Source organism: Xiphias gladius, chromosome 19, assembly GCF_016859285.1.
Source record: "Xiphias gladius isolate SHS-SW01 ecotype Sanya breed wild chromosome 19, ASM1685928v1, whole genome shotgun sequence".
NCBI lineage: Eukaryota > Metazoa > Chordata > Actinopteri > Istiophoriformes > Xiphiidae > Xiphias > Xiphias gladius.
This window is the reverse complement of record NC_053418.1, coordinates 26,024,065-26,047,061: the sequence shown is the minus strand read 5'-3', so window position 1 is coordinate 26,047,061 and position 22,997 is coordinate 26,024,065. Positions and strand designations below refer to the sequence as shown.

The following is a 22,997-nucleotide window of genomic DNA, read 5'->3' as shown; positions in this document are numbered from 1 at the left end:
AAGGTGTACCTAATAAACTGCCAACTGAGTTTACTGTATTTTGTGGTCAAACAAATTACAGTTTGGGTCTGAGATCCGAGATTTATCTTTTGAGTATCAAACACTCATCTCCTGTATCAATGAAAGGTAAAAGGCTAGATTCGGAATTAGGTATCATTTTAAAGAGTCTTATTCTGGCAAAGGCCTGGGTAATGAGGGCACATGCTACCATAGATCACTGTAATTATCTAAAACTAGAGGAATATAAAGACATGATTGCTATTTAATTCTTTTTATTGCACAGGAATATAATGGGACTCCTTTCAGAGGCTGAAATATCCAACTCTTTTATCTTCCTACATTCTGCCTCCATGCAGCAGCTAAATGAAACAGGAGCTGCGGACTGAGCATCCGTTCTGCTTTAATGGTGGGAGTGTCTGAGTGAAAAAGCATCCCAGGTTTACCTTGATACCTGACAGTGACAGACAACCCGGCAGCACCTTTCAGTTGACTGTTAGCCATCAGTTCACTGGATGGGTTAGTATGATGTCAAGGTTTTGGTGTTTTCTTGTTGATTTCTTGGACATCAGACATGTTAGTGTTTCTGATATCCATAACATCTTTCCATCTAAGTGTGACATTATACGCACTTAAGTTTTATATCTTTTGGGGCAATTTTAGCTCCGCCATTTACTGTTTAGTCTCTAGCAGTGAACACCAAATCAAATCCTTGTTTTATTTATCACTCTTACTTGGGCTATTTACTTTACCTAATGTGATTTCCAACATCAGCAAACATAAGATAGATCCACTAATCATCTTCTTCCTTGCCAGAGAGGATAATATCATATATTTAATGATGCAAAGTAGAGCATTGGAAAAATAAATTAAAGTGGTTACTGACACATTCCCATTGGATTCAGCCATTCTAAATACTACTTTCTGAGCTGTTTATTTTAATCTGAAGGAAAATGTGTAGGGTGGCTTTTTGGCTTCTTTACTGTTTTGACAAGTGTAGCAAAGTGAGGTTGAAATAGAGATGACAGGGAGGACAGCCGATTGGTGGAGAGTGATACAGAAAGGATTTGACAGAACAAGTCAGTCTTTTCAAGATGAGCTAATGTCTAATGCGGTTTGTGTTACAGCTACAGGTCAGTTTATTTGACAGAGCTTGAGTCTGTATGTTCTATACAGTGCAACAAGACACCACTAACAGTTGAGAGAATGGCAAGCTTTTCTTTAGTTTTGCTCCCTCATTCATCTGTGACTTCCATTTCCATATAATGACAACTTACCTGAGCAATCTTAAATGTGTGTGGTACTTCAAAGAAAATGATGACGGATGTTAAAAAAGAACTAAAGCAATGATGTGTTTCCAAACTCTGCTGCCTGCACAGTGGTCAAAGCACCTGGAACCTGATAAAGCTGTAAATATGGGATGGTGTATAAAAAATGCATTTCACTAAGGTTGGTTTGATGTGTTTTCAGCACTTTCATTTGAGAAAAAGGGTGAGGGCTCGGTCAAATAGAAAAGCAAATAACACCTTGACAGTTTCATTTGAAATTGTCATAGTTTTAGCATTTGACTCAGAATTCTTAAATAAATTAATAGTTATGATTGTTTCTTCAACATTGTGATGTAAATTGTGGTTATTTTCTAAAAAATTACCGTAGATTTCCTCCTACCCACTTGTAGAGGGCTAAGTGTCTTGAGAACGTGCAGAAGTGTTTTTCTTCATAGTATATAAGTACATATTTTTATCAAGGTGGGCAAACATTTTTCTAAGTGATGTGAGTTGTAAAGTGAGGGATAATGTTTAAATTAGACAATAAATAAATAAAAGACATACTCAGGGATGAATTCACCAATTGATATGCACAATTTCTGTCATCATTGTCGTCCTCTCCCCCTTCTAGTCTAATATATTCATCTCTTCAAGTTGAAATGTCACTTTCCTTTTATATTTAGATCAAGGTTCTTTATTTTTGGATCTCTTTTCATTTTATTTATGGTGTATATGTTGTTTGGCACAAGCTTATATAGAGCAGGTCTTGTAGACATGGTAACAGAATGACATTGACAATAGATGATGAGCATTTTCATAAAACGTATAAAAAACAATCCTGCCTTATTTTAGGTTTAATATGGGTTTAAGAGTAACGTCTTCCACGAGCAGCAGCTTAATCAGTTTGTTTTTTAAACTTAAACTTCCACCCAAGAACATGAATTATCAAGGGCAGTGAGCTGAACATGGACACTGTTTACTGTCCATAAAGCTTCATTTCCATGCTGTATGTATAAAGCATTTCTTCGTGTCCTTTACAACACTTAACACAAAGTTAACAAGCTCTTAAGAGTATGCACGTGCACTCACTCTTAAGTACTGCTTTTGAAACGCAAGTAGAAAAATGTAAGAGCTTTCATAGAAACACTCTTAGAAAACACTCTTAACTTTTAAGGTCAATAATTTTTGGGGAAATGTGACCCTGGTCTGTAATGGGACATTCCGAAAAGTTCTGTCCACACTCAACTACCAAGGCACCTGTTGGCTATGCTAAAACTGATGTGAAGTGATCACTTGTTTATGAAGGAAAAGATTCACTGCTCTGTTGGTCTTTTTCGCGCAGAAAAAAGATGGCACCCAGAATATTTTTGGCTGGACAGCCAGACCTCTCTATGATTCTTATTCATTTGACTGCACGGCAGCTGCATAGATGTGAATGGGCTTCTAACGTTCACTCAGAGTCATTATTTTACAAGTAAATATAGTTGGTATCACAGCACAGCCGTTGTCTTTAACTTATGTGTTTTGCGATTTTGTCAGAAAAGGTCATGGTTATGAAATTAGGATTTTAGCAGAGCAGAGCAGCAGCTTGGAAATGGCTTGGAAGTGACTGCTGGTTAACATGTAGTCTTAATGAGGAACGTTTCAGTCACTATTTCATACTTGTTCCGTTGTCTGACAACAGAAACAGAAAAACGTAAAAAAAAAAAAAAACAGCTTTACTGGGAATTCGGCTGTATTAAATTAGTGTATATGTGAACACAGAGAGTAGGAGAGAAGCAAACAGATGAAGGGCTGACAGTGACGTCAGGAATATTCCAATTAGCATATTACATCATCTAGTGACGTTTAGCGACTTTTTGAGCAGGCTGAAAGTAGTTGTGGTAGCACAACAGTGTTAAACTATGTCCTCAGTTTTGCACATTCACCATACACTGTCCAGCCGTATACTAGTTATCAAATCTGATAACTTATTTTACATCAAACCACCTTTTCAAGCTTTTAATTCATCTCCTAAACTAAAAAAAAAAAAATGCAAACAAAACTAACCGCAATATCATTTGATACTTTGACACATGCACTCATCGAGCACTTTATTAGGAACACCATACTAATACTGAGTACAGCCTCCCTTTGCTGTCAAAAAAGCCTCAGTCCTTCATGGCATGGATTCCACAAGATGTTTTGCTCCCCATCGCTATGGGGAAGAAGCCTGTCAGAGGCGGAAAGCCGAGTTATAGTAAGTTCAGAACACCTTGTGGTTGCAGTTGTAAACAAAGCACTGTGCCATAGCTGCTGAATTCATCCAATATTGGCACAAATATCCAAAGTTAACTGATTTAAGCTGTAGATTGTAAAATCATTTATCTCAGTGTCATAATATTTAGCTCCTGTCCGATGCACATGACGGATTTTCAAGTTTAGTGATTGGTTAACTTTTTTTTGTGTACATAAGCTTATGCCTTTGACCATTTATCACAGAACCAGGTCTTTTCTTTGCAGTTCTTCATCTTTTGGACTGAAAGTTTAAGAATGAAAGTTTCATGCCATGCCAAGCTATAGAAGAGCTCCAACTGTGAGTCACGTAACCTTGTCTATGGGAAAAATGAATGGTGCTTTTAATGCAGGAGCCAGGAGCACCAGAAATAGCCCCTCCCACTTCACAACACTATTAATATTAAATGACTACAGCTGAGTAAATTTGCTGCCACAGTTGTCTATATAGCCAATGAACACAGTAGTTGCCAACAAAACAATAACTCGGTAGGTTTTTTAAGACATTTTATTTGTGTTATAAGCCTAATAAAAATCATAGTTCTTGAGATTTGAAAATTTCACACTCTCAAATTGTGATTTCGCAATAAAAAATAATTAATCATGCAGCTCTTCCCTTTGGTTAAATTACAGTGGTATTATTTTTGCTAGTATAGCTGACAAAAAGTGAAAATGAATCAAAATACAGGAAAAAAAAAGCTCACTTAAACTCCACGCTACAGCTGGTGTTTTCACTCCCATCCATTACCATGGCTTTCAAAGGAACAGTCCATTATGCTTCATGTCGGCTCTGCATCTGCTGCGTCCCTTGTTTAAAAAGGCCCTGAAGATGATTTCAGACCGAGCAACACATATATACCAAGGACTTTCTCCTGATGATGCAGGTCCTCCAAAGTGCAGGGAGAAAGCTCTTCACGTGAAGAGAGGCAGGATATAGTCTTGTTGTGAGAATTTTGAGGGCAATTTTTTTTTTTTTTTTAAAGTGCTAAATCTCTATGTCCATTTCTTACTAGCTGTACCACCTCGCTTTGCTGCCACCTGCCTTGGTCTTGATGATTTAAAGAAAAGGTGGCTGGTGAAGTGGTCACTCCAGCTGAAAGCACCTTAACTGGCATCAAATCCGACTTTTCAAAAAAAGCTCTGAGGGAAAGTCAAAATGGTCGCTTGTTACACTTGTTAAAAAAATCATGTCGCCGTAGCTGCTGAATTCTATCAAAACTGACACAGGGTTTAGAAGTGAAATGGTTCAAGCTGCAGATTGTGTTTTCAGTTTTCTCAACATGTAACTGAATTTTAAGCTTGAAGATCGGTCTTTCCCAGATGCACTTAGGAAGTTAAGAATCTGATAAGAAAAGTGCTCCTAAGATTTTAGTTCCACAAACTGTCCATGAGAAAATTTCATGAAACCTACATTGTTTACTTTTAAATTCTCATCAGTATTTTTTATAGGAACACTAAGCTGTCATGGTAGCAAGTGTGCCTACATTTGGCCAGTAAGCTAGTGTGTATAGCTATACAATGCGTCCAACATGAGCAACAACTGAACACTGACAACCTAACTGCTACCTACTGGATAGCCGGCTGTCAAACGTATCAGTGGAGATAATGGAAAGACATTTTAGATAACAATATTATGAGTTCAGTAGTATATTGGAGGGCAGGTTTCCATTGAGGAAAGTGTTTCATAAAGTCCCTTTCTTGTCCCGTCTTGTACCAATTAGAAAAAAACAATGCAAGTATATTTTCCATAGATATATAGGCTTATCATCTATTTTTGAATCTAAAAGGTCCCATGCCGGAATTTCGGCACAATGCTAGAGAACTTGAAACCATGTTTTGTTGTAAAAAAAAAAAAAAAAAAAAAAAAAAACTGCCAAAATTTTGTCTTCTGGTGCTTTTGTCAGTTCTTTAAAAGCTTTAGCTAACCCTGATTTACATGTAGCCCAGTGTAAAAAATGGCATCTCGATTTTATCTAGATACAAGAGACTTGAAGTGACAAATGTATGTGGTGTCCACCTTGACAAAACCTAAAGACTGCTCAATTCTATTATTATCAGCACCACATTTGGGATATGTTGTGTCCAGGCTAGTGGCTCCGGCTCTACTGTCTTTCTAAGATCACTAGGCAAAGCAGTTTTAACTGTGATAACAAAGACAAAGTTTACTAATACATTTACTAATCTACCCTTCATATTCCCTAGTGCTATTGTTCATACATTAGTTAACTATTTTATTATCTGTTTTACAACGGTGAGAAGGAAAACCAAGTCTCTTGTGCATGCGTCAAAGAGAGGACTGACTCTCGTTGCAAAGAAACACTCATACCTGCGATCACGTAGGGGCTATGTCAGCACATCTGATGGGCCTATATGATAATTAGATAATTACCACATCACACCTCCACACGGGTATCAAAACCACACATCACAGTATGATACAATATGCCATGCTTTGATGGTGATGGCAAAAATAGCATGCATGCCGGTATCTATATTTTAAGATGAATTAGTGATGAATCACCCTGATGCATGAATACATGAATAATACATAAATAATAGCCTGATTTTCCACATGATTCATGTTGCTGATGATACAGAAAAACAGGAATACATGGCAAAAATAGCATATTGTCAATATTTTGGATGCCCCCAAATTTCACAATAATGTTTTCAGGGGAGCTCAAGTTCCCTCTGGCTCTCCTGTAGTTTGCACCCTGCACACATGCACACACATATCCACAAACACACATACACACACACACACACACACACACACACACACACACACACACACACACACACACACACACACACACAAACACATACACACAAACACATACACACACAAACACACACACACACACACACAAACAATGCATCCTTCACATCTTAATGGTGAATGGTGAACTTTAACAATATAATACTAAGCTGTCTTTTTTAGCCTGGTCTAATGCATTACAAATCATAGTCTGGGTGCAGAGAGATGTGTCATAGATGTAGGTGATACTTCATAGTTCGATAATGCAGATTATTGACAACCAGAGCGTAAGAGGACCTGCACCCTCCAGTGCGTGTATGTGTGTGTTTGAGAGAGAGAGAGAGGGGAAAAGAGTGGGTGGAAGGTGGACTAGTAATCACAGTCTATTGCAAGCAATGTTTCTGTAAGTTATTTACAATTTAGTCGGAATACTGCTGTCACTTTTTGACCCGACCCTCCCAGACCCGTTATTTTTCTAGTAAGCTTACCTGACCCATCCTGACCAGTGGGTTATGTGTTGACCTGTGCATCACTACTAGCCTGTCAAACACCCCCAACAAACCAATTGAGTTTTTCCAGACTCCATCAAAGCTGTTAATCGGAGATGCATTTCTGGCAGATGTAATTTAGCACGTTGTTTACCTCTTTCTCACTTCCTTTTTTCTAGCTTTTCTTTCTATAGAGCCTTGCAACAGCAGTTCTCATGCTGTTGCCTTGCCTGTGTGTTACATTCACCACTCCCCCTGACCCTGAAATAGATCTATTACTGCCTTAATAGCAGGCTCAAAGGCGGGCAAATTACAAGGAGCTGATCCATGTCCTCTTCAAGAGGAAACAAAGGGCAAAGCCTGTCCACGTGCACACTAGCTGGTTCAATTTATACACTAGATTGAACCAGCAGAAGGCCAGCCATTTGTTTCCAGCTAATGCCTGTTCTGCTCAAGATTTTACATCTCTACTTACTGCACATTTCCAATTTTTACCTTCACCATGGAAGTTATTTAACTGCTCGTGTCTGTTGGTTTGTTTGTTTGTCTGTTTGTTTGCTTGTCAGCTGGATAATGCAAGAAGTACTGAAGCGATTTGCACTGAACTTGCACTGAATGTGGAAGGATGGGGCATGGGCATGGGAAGAACCCATCACATTTTGGGGCAGATCCGGATCATTTACTATGAATTTGATTTTATTCCTCTGAACTCTGGTGTATGTTTTTTGACATTGGCTTTGACGGAGGTCTGCACTCTACTGAGCACATTTTTTAGTTTTCACAGGTTTGAAATCTTATCTGAGATTTGGCAAACATACTTTGTTTTATTGCTTCAAGGCGATGAATACACTTTCGAGTGATGCTTTTATTCTTGAATTTCATTTCAGAATTCATTTCAAAATAATCCATCATAATGTCATCAAAATTACCAAACAATATATTTCATACGGATTCAAATTTAGCATATGCTCTTTCAGCCTGGGCGCCCTGCTGCAATCAGAGAGGGAATGAGCTAAACCTGCACCATCTGAGTTGGGCAGATGGCTGCTGGTTAATTTAGCATGAACCCTGGACCTGCATAACCTTTCCCTGCTCATAAACAGTCCGCACGGGACTAAACTGCTGATCAGTCATGCTGCCACCATGTTCCTTCCCAGTGGCTCCGGCAATAGGTCTCAATTAGCTCAGAGACAACCAGAGATTTACTACAGAGCAAATGATGTAACTCAACTCAGCACCCAATGAGAAACCCCAATCTGTGTCTTATTGGTGAGTCAATGTACAGGCGAATGCGGCACATATAGACTAGCTAGCAATTACCTTGTTCCACTAGTTTTCTTTGAGATTCGATTGCGGTTTATTAATATCCCAGTACTGCATGTAAGCAGTGGTAGGTCTGCATTCAAAGTGGAAGGGACATTTTGTTACATATAGGGATGTGTATCTCCCTCTCAAACAATTCAGTATGTATGTGTATGAAATGTGTATGTATGCATCGGATCTGACACACAAACCATGCCCATAAATTCTGTTATGATGTTACACTGTAACTCAAATCCAATCCTATACAGTACTTTTTTTATTTTTCTTATAATCAAAGTGTGACTAAATAAAATCAATTTCCTCAACTTTAGTTTCAAATACTGATTTAGAAATGTTGCACAGGCAGTGATACTGTCTAACTTTTTAGCCAGTCCCTAAGAAGGATAATTTTTTTCACTAAAATGTTGTTAACCTCAGTTCCTGGGTCTGTGCTGTCATGCTAAAGTTTCAGTTATGCACTATGGACACATGTCCCTGGAAATAAAACAGCAGAAAACTCCTTAGTTGAAGGTTTCACAGGAGCTGGAGCCAGTCAAAAGTTGCATTAGCTGCTATAGCGTTATTTGCCTTATATTGACTTAACTTTACTGTCACTGTGTGTACCTTGTATATGTTTTGTACAATTTTGATTTGCCATGCATGCGTTATTGTCTCCTTGTGCTAAAGCTTATAATATTATAATTCTATACGTAATACTAATAGTAACATATTTTCTGAGGTGGAGTTGAACCGTGGCAGAAGTATATATTTTGTAATCAAGATCACTATGTTATCAATTCTTTTCTGAGCATTGTGATCTCATAGAAATCCCACCTTTGAACTGCTCTCATGAGGTCTCCTTCACTCACACAGTGCATCTGGAGGTTCGGTACCAGGTCCAGTCCAGGAGCCGACTCTGTAATGAGCTGCTGTCTTAGTAAATCAGACGATGAATACACACAGATTTGGGCCAAAAGCTTAATGAAACCTGCAGCGCACATTTGTGCTATGTCCTTTTCTTAGCAAATCTGGCCCTCAGTGCTCTGTCAATCTGAAGAGTGCATTTTATAGAAAACCTAGGAGTCCTAAACTTAGGACTCTCCTAACTATGCGACAGGTTTGAACTCACAAAGGTCAGTTGTGAGCGCAATTAATGAGGAGCTGAGATGAGCAGGTTTTTATTAAACTGACTGAAACGCCTTTGGCATCATTTTTTACTTTTTTTGTTTTCCCATTGGCTACTTTCTTTCAAAAGTTACCTCTCTGAATGTAAGATCTAATGAAGATATAAATCATCAGCCAGCATTTTTCTTGGCATGCATCAGCTCCACCACCTGTTACTGAGGTTTTACAGTCACACAATTCCAATTTAAACAAATAAATTAGACTGCAGAGCATATTTTTCTTCTTCTGCATCCTCTCCTGAGCTTCCTCTCTTTTCTCAGCTAAGGGACAAGTTAACCAAAACAAACGAGCCTCCAATGACTCACCAGCGATGTGTCCGAAAATAGGAAGTAAATGTGATGGAGGGGAAGCACTACAGAGGCCCGAAGGCTGCCTGTGCTTCATCGCTCATGCAAGGCAGCATCATGAGGGAGGAGCCGCAGATGGCTGGCAGTGATGGATATCGGGGCCGCTGTATAATCTTTCACCCTTTCCAAAATTGTTTGAGAAGCAAGCTGTCAAAGGGCCACTGCAGAGCAGACCCTCACTGCCTGCTGCAGAACTTTAATGTCAGCTCATGACTGCGTCTGGGGACGACCGTTCAAAATTGAAATCTCAGTCCTGGTGGCGGCCGACTGACAGAGTGGTTATTGTACAGCTTATCAGGAGGAAAAGCTAAAGGGAGAGATTTGCCTCTCTCCCTGTAGAGAATATTGGCCTCCATTGAAATTTTAGAAGGAAACAGCTGACATTAACATCTAAGGAAGGAAGTTGTTAGCAAATGGCAAATTTTCAACATCAACTGCCTTTACCCTGAAAGAAGAAAAATAATATGTGTTCTAAGTTTCAGCAGCTCATTCCATGGTGTGACGATTTAGAATAAAAGATCTTTCACAGAGGGAATATGAGGAGGATATGGAAATGCGATTCACTCAGTGGAGGATGACATTTATTTTATCTTGGCCTTTTGCTCCGAGGCATATTTATTGAGGAGTTAACTCAATTGTGAGAGCGGGGCAATCGAGACAGCCATCTTTCTTTCCACAATAATAATAGTACAACATGACAGTGATTACGCAGGGTGCTCACAATTTGCAGTAATGGGGCCCTGACTCAATGCAGCCATTATCACAGACACTGAGGACATTGTTGATGCGCAATTTTAAAAACTGTAGGGGACTTATTTGTTTGTTAATGGCAAATAAGTCAGGAACCTCAAGGTCTCAAGTACTGTGTACGGCCTGAGATGATTCCTTACTCTCAGCTATGACTTTGTGATTGTTCTCTTACATGTATTGCATTAAGTCAGGCTGACAGTAGAGGAAACATTTTTTTAAAGACAGTACATACTGTACCTCTAGGGATGACAATGTCGGTCTGTCTGTTTGGACTGAAATATTCTTAACTATTAGATGGATTGCCAAGACATTGGTGTTGCCCAGAGGATAAATCCTAATAACTTTGGTGATCCACTGACTTGTCCTGTAGCGCCACCATGAGCTTGAAATGTGTGGTTTTTAGTGAAATGTCTCGACAGCTACTGGATGACTTGCCATGAAATTCATTCACGTGTCCCTCTAGATGAGTTGTAATAACGTCAGCAATCACCTGACTTTGTAGCACCGTAATCAGGTCAGAATTTTAACTTGTCCAGTACTTTGCTTTATTACCAAATACATGCAATCTAATGATATTCCCATCAGTCTCAGCTACACTATGTGTTGTGTGACACGTTGCGTTTAGTGCTAACAACTGATGGGTTTTAAAAGGGAAGCTACTGGAAATTAAGACCAAACACATCTTTGTGTTTTAAGAACAAATGGAGCCTCGTTGGTGGGGGCATGTTGCTTCAGGTACCACGGTGTCAATGAAATACAGTCCTGAAAGGCCACACCAGTTTGCATAATGGATCCACAAAGTTTAAGGGTTATGGTATGGCTAAAAAAAAAATCCCCAGCAGTTTGTAATACTATGAGACAGTATTTTACAACTGTGAAAAGTTATCACAATATCATTTTATCCTCTCTCTCTCGACACTCACCAGGTAAATGGTAGAATTACGGCATTCACCCTATAAAGTAACCTACTAGGGATGTACACTTGAATTAGCCAGCGCGGTATGTTGTTGCAGCAAAAGTTGAGCCGGGTGAAATTTGTCTGCTCCTTTTTTTGGAAAAAGCTAAAGCACAGGTGTCTCAAGTACTAGCTTTCACATGCACATTCAGCTGTGAAATTTATTTCCCTGGGATTTGAAATGCATAGAATTTCATTGTCTGCACAGTTCTAATTGATTTTGCCACTCCATCACCAGCAGCCTCCATTAGCTAGGGCAATCTTGAAAACACACAAGAATGCTCACCTACAAATGTATCCACATGAATGTTTTTGCACAGGGGCGGTCTAGCTTTGATGGATTCTGCACTGATTGTGTGCAGGCGCGTGAAAATCATATTATTGTATAATCATCTGAAAATTAAAATATTTTAATTTACATTCCTCACTGTAGTATAACTGAAAAGCAGATGTGGTTTTGAGGTCTATTCATTTCCTAGATTGATTCATGTCATATATCTTTGTCTGTTTGATTCCAGGTCTGAAACGGAGCTATACCTGTGAAGTCTGCAGCGTCACACTGAACTCGGTGGCACAGTACCATGCACATCTGCAGGGCTCAAAGCACCAAAACAAGTGAGTGGATCATGGAACTGTTCACTGCAGCAGCAGAGATCATTTCCACTTTGGCAAAGCATAAAAAACCAAAGATCATTTGAAAAAACTGCATTGCAGTTGGTGTGATGCTGATCTTTAGTTTATTTATTTATCGTCACGATAACCATCAAGCAACACTACCAGCTAAAATAGGCGCACTGCGTAGCACTTGCCTCCCACCAACCTGAGTCAGTTATAACACCTTAAATGAGTTCAACATTTTGGGAAATAAACTAATTCGCTTTCAGAGTTAAATATGAAGATTGATGTCGGTGTTCTGATGTCTAAACATTATGCTAGTGCCCGGAGATTGTTAGTTTAGGTTAGCCTAACGACTGAAAGCAGGAGGAAACAGCAAGCCTTGAACTGTCCAAAATTAAAGTTGCATACCAGCATCTCTACATTTTACCAATTAACACATTATATTTATTTAATCTGTACGCGAGAGGAAATGTAAAAATGAAAAAATTGTAGTTTTGTGGAGATTATTTGCTATAATTTGCTATAACTATTTCTTAGCCATTATCTATTCCCCGTTAAACCAGAACTTTTCATTTTTAAACCTTTTGACCGAGCCAGCTTCCCTGTTTACCATTTTCATGCTAGGCTAAGCCAGCCATCTTCTGGCTCTATGGTTGTATTAGCTAATAGTTAGAAGACTGGTATCAATCTTATCATCTAACTCTTGGTAAAAAAAGTGAAGAAGTGTATTTCCCAAAAATTCAGTCTGTGACTTTAAGACCAAGTGTTTTGTCTGAGAGTACCTTAAAAATTAGTTAGCGAGTGAGCAAAAAAAAAGGGAAAAGCTCAAATTAATAGATATGAATGATCAAACCTACTGAAATAAAGAGAGAAAAAAGATCAGCATCGATAATTCCAGCACCCCTATATCATGTATGGATTCACATGTGCACTTAGAGAGCTGCCACTGTGTTTTTTCTGTGGTGAATTATCATCATACAATCCAGTGAAACCGTCTGTCTACCAAATGGTTATGATGAGGGAGTAACTGAGCTTATCTGATAGGCCTCTGGGGATATGCTGTGCAAAGAAATGTCAACCCTCCTGTTTAGAGAATGAATTGAATTCACTTTAAAAAAATCAGAGTGCACAGTCATCGTGCTAAACTGCTGTTTAAAGTCTTGTTGCATGTCTATATGTGTAATGACAGTACAGTGCAGCAGCACTGTATGGAGCCAAAAGGCATAAACGTTGATGCAAAGACTGTTGGGAATACTTACTTTATTTTTATCTACCGTATGAAATTAATGCTGAATAATTCTAAATCGGAGTTAAAGTTTGGTGTTGGCTGTGATCAGAAGACAGGAAGGGGTAAATGAAAAAAGCAAAGCACTTTGTCAGCTCCCAACTGACATGTTAAGTGATGTGTGAAGTGTTTTGCCTTGACTTTGTTTTCCTTAATGACTCACACTAAAGTCCTAAGTGTCCTTATTTATTCAGTTATTTTCTTGAAGTCCCCTTTGCACTGATTACTTGACCTAAATCAGTTTTGGTAGGGAAAAAGGACTGCAAACGGTGTGGGTTTTTTTCCGTGGGCACTGGGCAGTAGGTGTGAATTGATGGGGCTTACATGATGCATGTCCTGGAATTAATTTCCCCTGTCGGCCAGTTTCTGGCTACACACACCCACAGGGATGCTGGCATCAGGAGACATGACATGCCGTTTAACAGACACGTGCTGTAGTCACGGACGCCTGCACCGACTTGTCAGAGCCAGTGGGTTTCCATGCAGATGTCCTCATACTGTTGTAAATACATACACGTACACACAACCCAACCTCAAGCAGGGGAGAGCTCTAACAGGGAATTCAGATCACACGACCTCCCCAAGCCCCCACCTCCACAACAAAGAGCCTGATTTCATCCACACAGCCCACAGCGGTGCCTCGGGTCTTTTTAGGTCATTTGCTTAATGCCAGTTTACATGGAAAGAATAGAGGCTTTATCTGCTTTACAAAACTCAAGAGAGTCTGAGGACAATGTTTTATGTGTTTGGTGTCCTTTATCACTACAGGACTGAAAAAAAGAATTACACAAAGGCATTTACAGTTTATGTAAACCTTATAGGAATAGGTGGAAAATGGAAACCTTGCCTTTGTTTTAGAACAAAACCACAGTTTGAAAAAGTGCCATTTTCAAACAGCAAATGCTGTGATTTTAATTAGAAAATAACTGACATGATGAACAATGTCTTAAAAAGCTAATGAAGGTGGCAGAATTATTTGAAGTTCAAAGCTTTAGAAGTTAAAACTACACTAATCAACATTTTTTTATTAACAATGGATCAAATAGCTCTGTGTAGTTTGAAAGGCGTCACTCGTATTGATAAACCCACAGAGAACTGTCACCTGACTCTTTAGTTCCCCTTTAGCAAATGTTTTGGTCTTACGTTACGCAGCATTACCTTGGTTTCATTCTCCTTGTTTTATTCAGGGTTATTTCTGGATGCAGCAGGCGGCTGTTTTCAGCGTAAAGCTTTAAAAACCCACTGTATGCTGCCTTCCCAGAACCAAATGGTTGATAGATAAAAGTTGCCGACTATCTGGTGTGTTTAGTGGAGCAGTGGTGTAGCAAGGAATGAATTTCCAGTTTCAGTTACAGTACTCAGTCTGTCTTGTCCTGTTTAGCTTGTCTTCTCTTTTGACAGTCAGTCTTTTCCATTATATGCCATCAGCTTTGCTTCTAAGAATGGTCTGCTTTCACACTGACATCAATGTGATATTTTTTCTTGGCACGATTTCTAAAGATTCCTAAAGCATGCTTATAATAGTCCGTTATATCAGTCCTTAAGCTGTAGCATAAGCATCCTTCAGCAGGTTTATGGCTGCTAAACTGCCAGCAGTGGCCCTCCTTCCTCAGTCACAGCACCTGCTCTCTGTATTGGTCGCTGCTTCATTTATTATCTTAAGTTCCAGCTGCTGATGTTATTTATCGTTTTTGGTCAGACCGTCCTCCCTAAAAATTTAACTCTGTATATCATCTGTGCAAGCAAACAAAACATACTGACGTTTTATTGTTAGGAGACGTCTAGCCACCGTCATCATTAGGCAACTAGCTATAGCTAGCTACAGAAGAAGTGTGCTTATCAAGCTGCTCTTGACTCCCACCATTCTGAGACCAGTTGTGATTTTGTATGCATTATTATACATATATGCAGATGCGTGTGAAAACTGTTAAGAGGCAGCAGAAGCAAGTAAACCAGGAAATTTTACTGTATTTATCATCTCGAATCGGATAAGTTGTCTTTTAATTACCTAGGTTTACATGTGTGACAACCAGGAGTCGGGGTGTATTACATAGCAGCTTTTCCTTTTGAAAGGAAAGCTCTCAGACATATTTATTCAATTTACATATTTACAGTTAACCATGTAACATAATACCCAAGCCTTTTAATTATGTTCTGCTTTGTAGTTATATTAATATCCTTTCCTTTTTGTTGATCAAGGTGTAGCGTTCTCTTTGCAAGATCTGCAGTAAGTTTGAGAAGTTTGAGACGGCATATTGAGGCAGGACGATACAGGATTCTACAGTTATATACAGCTACATAGTATTTAATGCTATGTAGTCCACCAATACAAGCTTTGAATTTATTTTATGCTAAATCATCACAACTCAAATAACAATCACAGTACTGGTGTGAACAATCGCACTTACCTTCACATCATTTTATTACTACTCAATTGATATCTGCAGGTATTGAAGTCTTTTCCATTATCCATGGTCTGCATGACTCACCAGGCCAGCTAAGGTTGGGGTATGTGTGTGTGTGTGTGTGTGTGTGTGTGTGTGTGTGTGTGTGTGTGTGTGTGTGTGTGTGTGTGTGTGTGTGTGTGTGTGTGTATAAGAAGGTCTGATTGTGTCACATTGATATGAATAGGGTCATACTGATGTTGCGGAAAACAAGCTATATGGCCCTTTTTTGCTATGATGAATTTAGGGCAGGAAAGAGATGAGGAAATTCAATTGTGACTCAGGAAAGGAACAAATTACCCGTTCGTGACAGGTGTACTAATGAGAAGTGTGATCGATACTCCTCTAACGAGCCAGCTACATGAGTACAACAACCCTGATGCTTAAACTCTCTGATTTGCTGCTGGCATCAAAAAGCAGGAAATGGAAACAGGAAACCTATTGGACTTTACTAGTTTGATTTGGTTCTATCACAGATATCTGTCCTCTCTTTTTTTCACTCTCTCAGTTGTGTTCTGCCATGCTCTCGCCTCCTCAGTTACCAAACTTGAAAAAGAGAAAACCTCTCTTTTTTACTCTGTTGGAGTGTCACAGTGAGCCTGTCTTGCTAAGACGAAAATAGCCAATTGGCTTTGTGTCTTCCTTAGCCGAGATGGAGCTCAGTGCTGAGTGCAGCAGAGAAGCCACGAGATGTTAGGCTGGTGTGACTGGTCAGTGTTACCTAAGGGAAAAGCTGAGGAAACCCATTTGATCTCCAGATGAGGGGGACTACTGGAACTCTCTCTATTAGCCTTTCTTTCCCATTGAGCAGACAAAGTATAAATAAGTTAAATGGCAACCACTTATTAATCAATCTACCTACGCTGTTATTGTCAGGTGTTGACGTTTCCATGAATTTTACCACAAAGTAATTCACCAAGATTATTTTTTTGTCATTTTACCAACAAGTTCAACTTGGGAAGGTAAATGTCATGGGCTGTGTAGTTAAGGGTTTCCAATAGGTAGGAAAACCGTACACTAAGGACTGAATATTCACCAGACAAGTCAAGCGGACTAACAGAGAACCAAAGAGGGGCTGTCTTCTAGGTAGTTTGTTTGTAGACTGTTACAGAGTTAAGAAAAGCCTGTTTAAAATCTCATTGACATTTCTCGTAATGCAAATGACTAAAAAACTTACTCTGTACATCATGTGGCGCGCTTTATATGTTTAGATTAGGACAGTACTTCAATATATTTAAAAAACAAAGATCTAATATCATTGTTTATTCAGTATCTCAGTGTTTTAGCTGCCTTTAATGAACACCATTTCCCATATGTCCCGGACCATTGCAGGCTAAACATCACAGCTCAACAAAAAAGGATCGTCCGTTGATGAGTCAAATGTCTGTGGTTAGATCAGAGGACTGAACGCTGTACGAGTTTTTAGACAACAAAGATTCATCAAAGATAAAAAATTGTTATGTCCCCTGTTGTTTGATTCACCGGTTTAAGATAGCAGTAGCCTGATATTTAGACATTTTTTACCACTACAATATTCAAACTAAAGCTTTGTTCTTGTTGCTTTTTGCCTTAAGAGTACTTCTTTGATTTAATATTATACATTTCTAAAGTAGAGGCAAAAAATGAACCAACTTTTTCTCCCCCAGACACCTTTTTCTTTGAATACTGTAGCTACTGTGCTTATCCATAATGCAAGTGGATAGTGTCTTTTCCCTAGGCACTCTTTGAAGGACTTGGTAGACTGTTACTTTGTTCATATCCGCTTCATTCATGGATGTATAAAGAGAGCTAGACATGGCGTGGCAGAGTTAGAGTGCTACCTATTTCTCCCAGTGACCAACCCAAAACAAAATCCCTTGCAGCCCAAAAAGCATTTTCTCATGGACCACAATTATTGAAAAAAACATTCAGTATATTTTTCATAGTTTTTTGGGATAGCTTAGCAACATTCATTAGAATAAGTGGGTGTCTTGGAACAAAATCCAGTTCTCATAGTACATTCATGACTTCTTCCAACAGCCAATAAAGCTAGCAAATTTTGCTCTGACAGCTATAAACAACTTATATTCTGACTGTTACCAGGGCGGATTTTCCATTTTTCAGCATTTTAGATATTTTTCCCTAACAGTGTTGGAGAAGTGGAGGAAATGTTACTGGTCATTTTCCATGCAAAGCATAGACTGAAAAACTGTATCTCAATCAGCGATTTACTTCTTAACCGGGGATACAACTATTCACGAAAAAGCCAGGGTTTTTTTGAGTCCCTATCCAAATCAAAGCATTATTATAAGGGAAGAAGGGATAGTAAACAAAGGGAATTGAGGTTTTTAAGAGTTTTACAAACTTAGGGTCTCCCAGAGAATTCGTGATTGTTTCAGTGGTTTGTGATGATGTTCCAAAAAGCATAAACAGATCAAATCAGAGTACCAGAGACATCAGAGGTATTCTCCACCAGTCACAGTTTCAGGCTCTGAAAGTACTGTACAGCTCTGCCTTTATAATGAGGTGTGTTAATGTTTCCTTTTAAATTACGGGTTTTAAATAAAATGCCTGACCCTCTGACTAGATGGATTAGCAAGTAGAGCCAGAGGTTCTTCCATGTCATATATCAGCTGTATACTGTGCATTAATGTAGTGTATCGAATATCAGTTGGAACCCCGAAACCTCTCTCCAGAATAATGAGTGGTACCCCAGTGACTGATGTTGACTTTGTAATGTACACAATATTGCTTTATCATCTCTAAGAACCAGAGGCATCTGTTGTAAGGTAAAACTGAAATTAGTAATGTTAATTATATCTCATGGGTATAAAGACGGAGAAAATATTTGCTCAGCATGAGTGCTCAACTAGAAGAATTTGCCACTTTGATTAAACTTGAAAAACAGTGTTTTGCTTTAAGAGTGTTTGGATATTTTTACGTTGTTACTGAGGTCATGAGTATTCAGATGCAACACTAAAGTGAGGCTTGTTGCCTGAGTAATTTTATTGATTGTCTCCCTGCTTCATGTAAACAGATTTCAAGATTTCACCTCAATTTTAGGCAAATTTCAGTTATCTTCTTCTTTGAGGTATCCAGTTAAAACTGAATATGAGACAGATTGCTTGTTAATATGAGCATTCCTGCATGTATTCAGACACCGTTGCTATTGATAGGTCAACTCAAGCTGACTTTGTAATTATTGTGCTCACAGGGTAGCCATCCATCAAGGGCCACTGCATGTGTGTATTTATCCTACAGGCATGAGAACAAACACGTGTGCATACAAACAGGTTTTAGATTCAGCCATGCCAATGGGCTGCAGAAACTGATTAGGCACATCTGCCCTCAATGCTGAAGCATGTGAATCTGATGCAGATCATTTGACACAGTGGTTGAAAGGTTTATTTCTTAAACCCTGTGCAGTATAACTGTGTTGGTTATAATCAATACTGGACTAGTATTTAGTATTTTTACCCTTCCAAGTCTGACTACCCTCATCTGACACTACTGTTGTGGAAAAGCATTGACTGTAAATGTGTTGTTGTTTCTCGTTGCTGAGTTGCTTTCATCACCTTTGGGCATATGAGAACTATTAAAAACTCAACTGTATAATGTCAGATATACATAAGTGAAGATGAATCCCCCATTTCTGGAAAACATACTTTTAGCTCTAAGTTGAATGCATGGACCTTGCCAGCAGAAATCACTTATGTGAAGGATTTCTTACTGTCCACATTGGAGATTTTTAGTTTCTCTGGCGTATTTTGACACTCAGCCACTCATTTGGAAAAATATTCAGTCATAGATAATTACCTTCCAGACTCTTCCTTCTGTATGGTAACAATTAGCCACTCCAACTGGTATAAATTCCTGCTGTATCATCCAAATCCTTTGCAAAAATTTAGGGTGAAATATCCCAACTGCTTTAACCTGTTCTAATCTTACAACATTTGCAATATCACATGCAAAAGAAAGTGTATAACCACACTAGTGACTCTGCAGACTTTATTCAGACACAACAGTTCTTTGAACTGAGCGCTAATGTCAGCAAGCTCATAATTGCCATGTAGTAATCATTTGTTCACGTCATGTTGGCAGAATGTGGAGATTGCTGCTAACGCGGAGATTTATACTCAGACATTAACTTATTTATTCTTTTAAATGACCTTGAGAAGCAAAGGAGACAAAGAAAATAAATTTATTAATTAAATTTATTAATTAATTAAACTTATAATAATTTATTAAACTTTTATTGTGTGCTGACGTCTAACATTATCTGTTAATTCTAACTCCAGCTACTTTTTTGGGTTAGCTCAGCTGCAGTTGCCCTAGCATTAGGGGACAGGGGCAGACCTGATGCTGTAAATCCGGGATTGAATGGCAGCTGATGGATGGATGTGGATGACACAATGTTTAAAGAGTAATACGCCATCAGTCCTACCATTATTTGGAACATAGACTCCACTGGTGAAGGAGAAGAAAGTGCCTTAAATTGCCAGTGGTAGTTGATTTGTAGCCATTTTGGCAACTGTTATGATGACACTTCAGCAATTCTTTCTGCCAAGTAAGAGATATCTTAGCCGTCAGTTATGCCCAGCATCTCCAACTCGGGTTACTAGTGGGAACTGGACGTTAACGGTTTTCCCACTCAGCTGCTCGTAATTACAGTCTGGAAGATATGACATGAATGCAACAGAAACTCAAAGTACTGCTGAAGCTGATGGGAATGTCATTAGTTTTTAGTCATAAACAAAAGTATTTAACAAATAAAACATTTTACCTGGTGATGGCGCTGAATGAAAAGTCAGAGGATCAAAAAAGTGATTAAAATTCATCCTGAGGGGTACATGAATGTCTGTCCCGAATGTCATGGTAATCCATCCCATAAATTTTGAGACTTTTCAGACAAACTCAAAAAATTTTCAACCTCATGGTGGCGCTAAGGAAAAGTCAGAGGATCACCAAAGTCTTTAGGATTCATCCTCGGAGGCCATGAATGTTAATATTCAAATTGTTGAGATACCTCAGTCTTAACCAAATCTATCAAAGAGTCATAGCACTAATGTGGCTAAAAATACGTAATAGGGGGTTTTTGTGTTTCGATTTCCCTGCATGGGTTTATTTTATCAACTCAGCATGGTGGCGTGACTGGGGGGATGACATAGTTGCGTGTAGGATGCTGTATTCATGACTCATGCTGCGGCCACTGCTAGGCCAGGAGTTAATATGTACTGTATTCAGCCTTGTTAAATCCAGCTGGTTGTACTGTCTGACAGGAGCAACAGTATTTATCCTGTTTATCCTTGTAGTTTGCTCCATGCTCAGCCCAGAGACATGAAACAGAATGGTATATTGTAATTGCAGAGCCAGGATGCACTCCTACCTGTTTTTCCCCTTTAGTGCCTTTTGTCTCCTCTCCATGGCTACAAACAGAACAAGTGCCTGTGCTCTCATCTATCCACTTTAACACCGAGTGCTTACACGTCACACATGCCTCTTTTTAGAAACAGGCCCATGGCAGCACACAGAATGACATATGGATTCTCCTGTTCAGTTCAGCTGCTCGACATTTCCTCCGAATTGTTCTTCTGCGTTTGCTCATTCGCTGTGCCCAATTTACCAGCAGTTTATCCGTGGCCTTGGTTTTTAAGACAGTCCTCATTGTTTTCCTGGATGGCAGATTCTTTGCTCTCTAAAAGGGAATTTGTTTCAATGGCTTAGTAAAAGATGAATGAGCTGATTTACAGAAATGCAAAGAAGGTGGCACAAAATGACCAAACACAGACACAACAAAATGTGCTAATAACAGTACAAAGCAGAAAAAAATGATACAAAACAGTTCTAAAATTAGTATAGATGTAGAGTTATGTGGGAGAAATACCTGACTGATCATATATGATTGGATTGACTGTGTGTGCATCTTGTGTAATCTTGTAGATTTGATAATAATATTAAGATCAAAAGAAATCTCTAAGTCTGTGGACAGGGCCATGACCCTAATTAAGGACCACATGGTTATATCCTTGGTAATTTTTCTGTAAAAAAACAAACAAAAAAACCCCCCAAAAAAACCACCTTGGCACAGCTAGCTGACTTACCAGAAGAATGTTCTTTATTTCATAGACACGGGGCCTTCGTCAGGGCTTTTTAGTGTATACTCTAGAAAAAGGCTGAATCTTTATCAGTGATCCTTTGAGAACTCAACACGTATATGGCCAGCCTCCAAAGGATGCTGCACCTCAAACAAAGCAATATCTAGATATCACCCTGTATGCGGGGTATGTAGTCATGGTGCTTCAGGTCGGTTGACCAGATACCTTTTGGTGACTTTTCAAGTCCCTGTTCTGATGCAGCAAAAGACAAAAAATGCAGAGCGAGCCCAGTCGATCTAATAGTTGAGGCTGGATGAACTGTACTTCTGCCTAACCAATACCACTTACAGTAACATACTTGATAAAAACAACTTGACAAAATCAACTTGACAAAACAACGATTACAGTTACACAGATGGAGAGTAAGCAGACTGCAGATAGGAAACCAACCACCAATTTTTAATCTATTTAAAAAGCATTGTTCTGGAATAAAAAATCAATCTCTGCTCACTCCCTGAGCACACTGGACATCTGCCCATGACTTCAAGATTAATTCATCTTTATTATCAATAGACTGGCTGTTAACAAATGGTTGTATATTTTTGCTATAAATAGAATCATAAATACATTAGGTGCAAGCATTTTATCCACTCAAGGCTCACAGCACATTATGGAAATGGCTTGTTACTCACTCACAAATGCCTATTTGTAATATTGGTTCATAGCTTTGACTTCATAATAAGGAATACTAAAAAGAGTTACAGCAAAACAGCTAAAGTTAGTGCTTCACTTCTAAAAAAATACAGTAATTCTTATCAGGGTTGTTCTTTTTTTTTTTTTAAATTTCCAGTCAAACAATGAGAAGCTGCCTTCTGTCTGTCACACTGTAGTCTGGGGCGGTTTGTCATATGGCTTTGTCATATGTTGAAATATCAAATTCTCATTGTGAATGATAAACAACACCCTGCTATCACAATGTAGAATTTACTTTGCTCAGTTTTTGAAATATTAATTTCAATCATTGCCAGTAATGTAGTTTCTCACACACTCTTCTTCATAATTATAAAAGCCTCAAGACTGCACTATATTTTTCAGTGATTTCCTACCCATTGACTGTAATTGGCAGCAACACTGCAGCAACCAGACACTGGAAAATTCCTTTGGGTGTCATTGACAGGTCTATCCACAGTCTTCCTTTAGTGTTCTCTCAGGCATGGTAGTCGATGCGAGGGGCTAGCCCAAGGAACCATCA

At 38.9% G+C, this 22,997-nt stretch overlaps 1 protein-coding gene across 1 annotated transcript in view; it reads left to right on the top strand.

Moving 5' to 3' along the window:
* The window catches only part of zmat4a (zinc finger, matrin-type 4a), a 137,326-nt gene that overhangs the window by 104,658 nt on the left and 9,671 nt on the right, over positions 1 to 22,997 (top strand). The window contains exon 6 of the mRNA XM_040155640.1: positions 11,843 to 11,939. Within this exon, the coding sequence (XP_040011574.1) occupies positions 11,843 to 11,939 (97 nt within the window). The remainder of the gene's footprint in view (positions 1 to 11,842; positions 11,940 to 22,997) is intronic.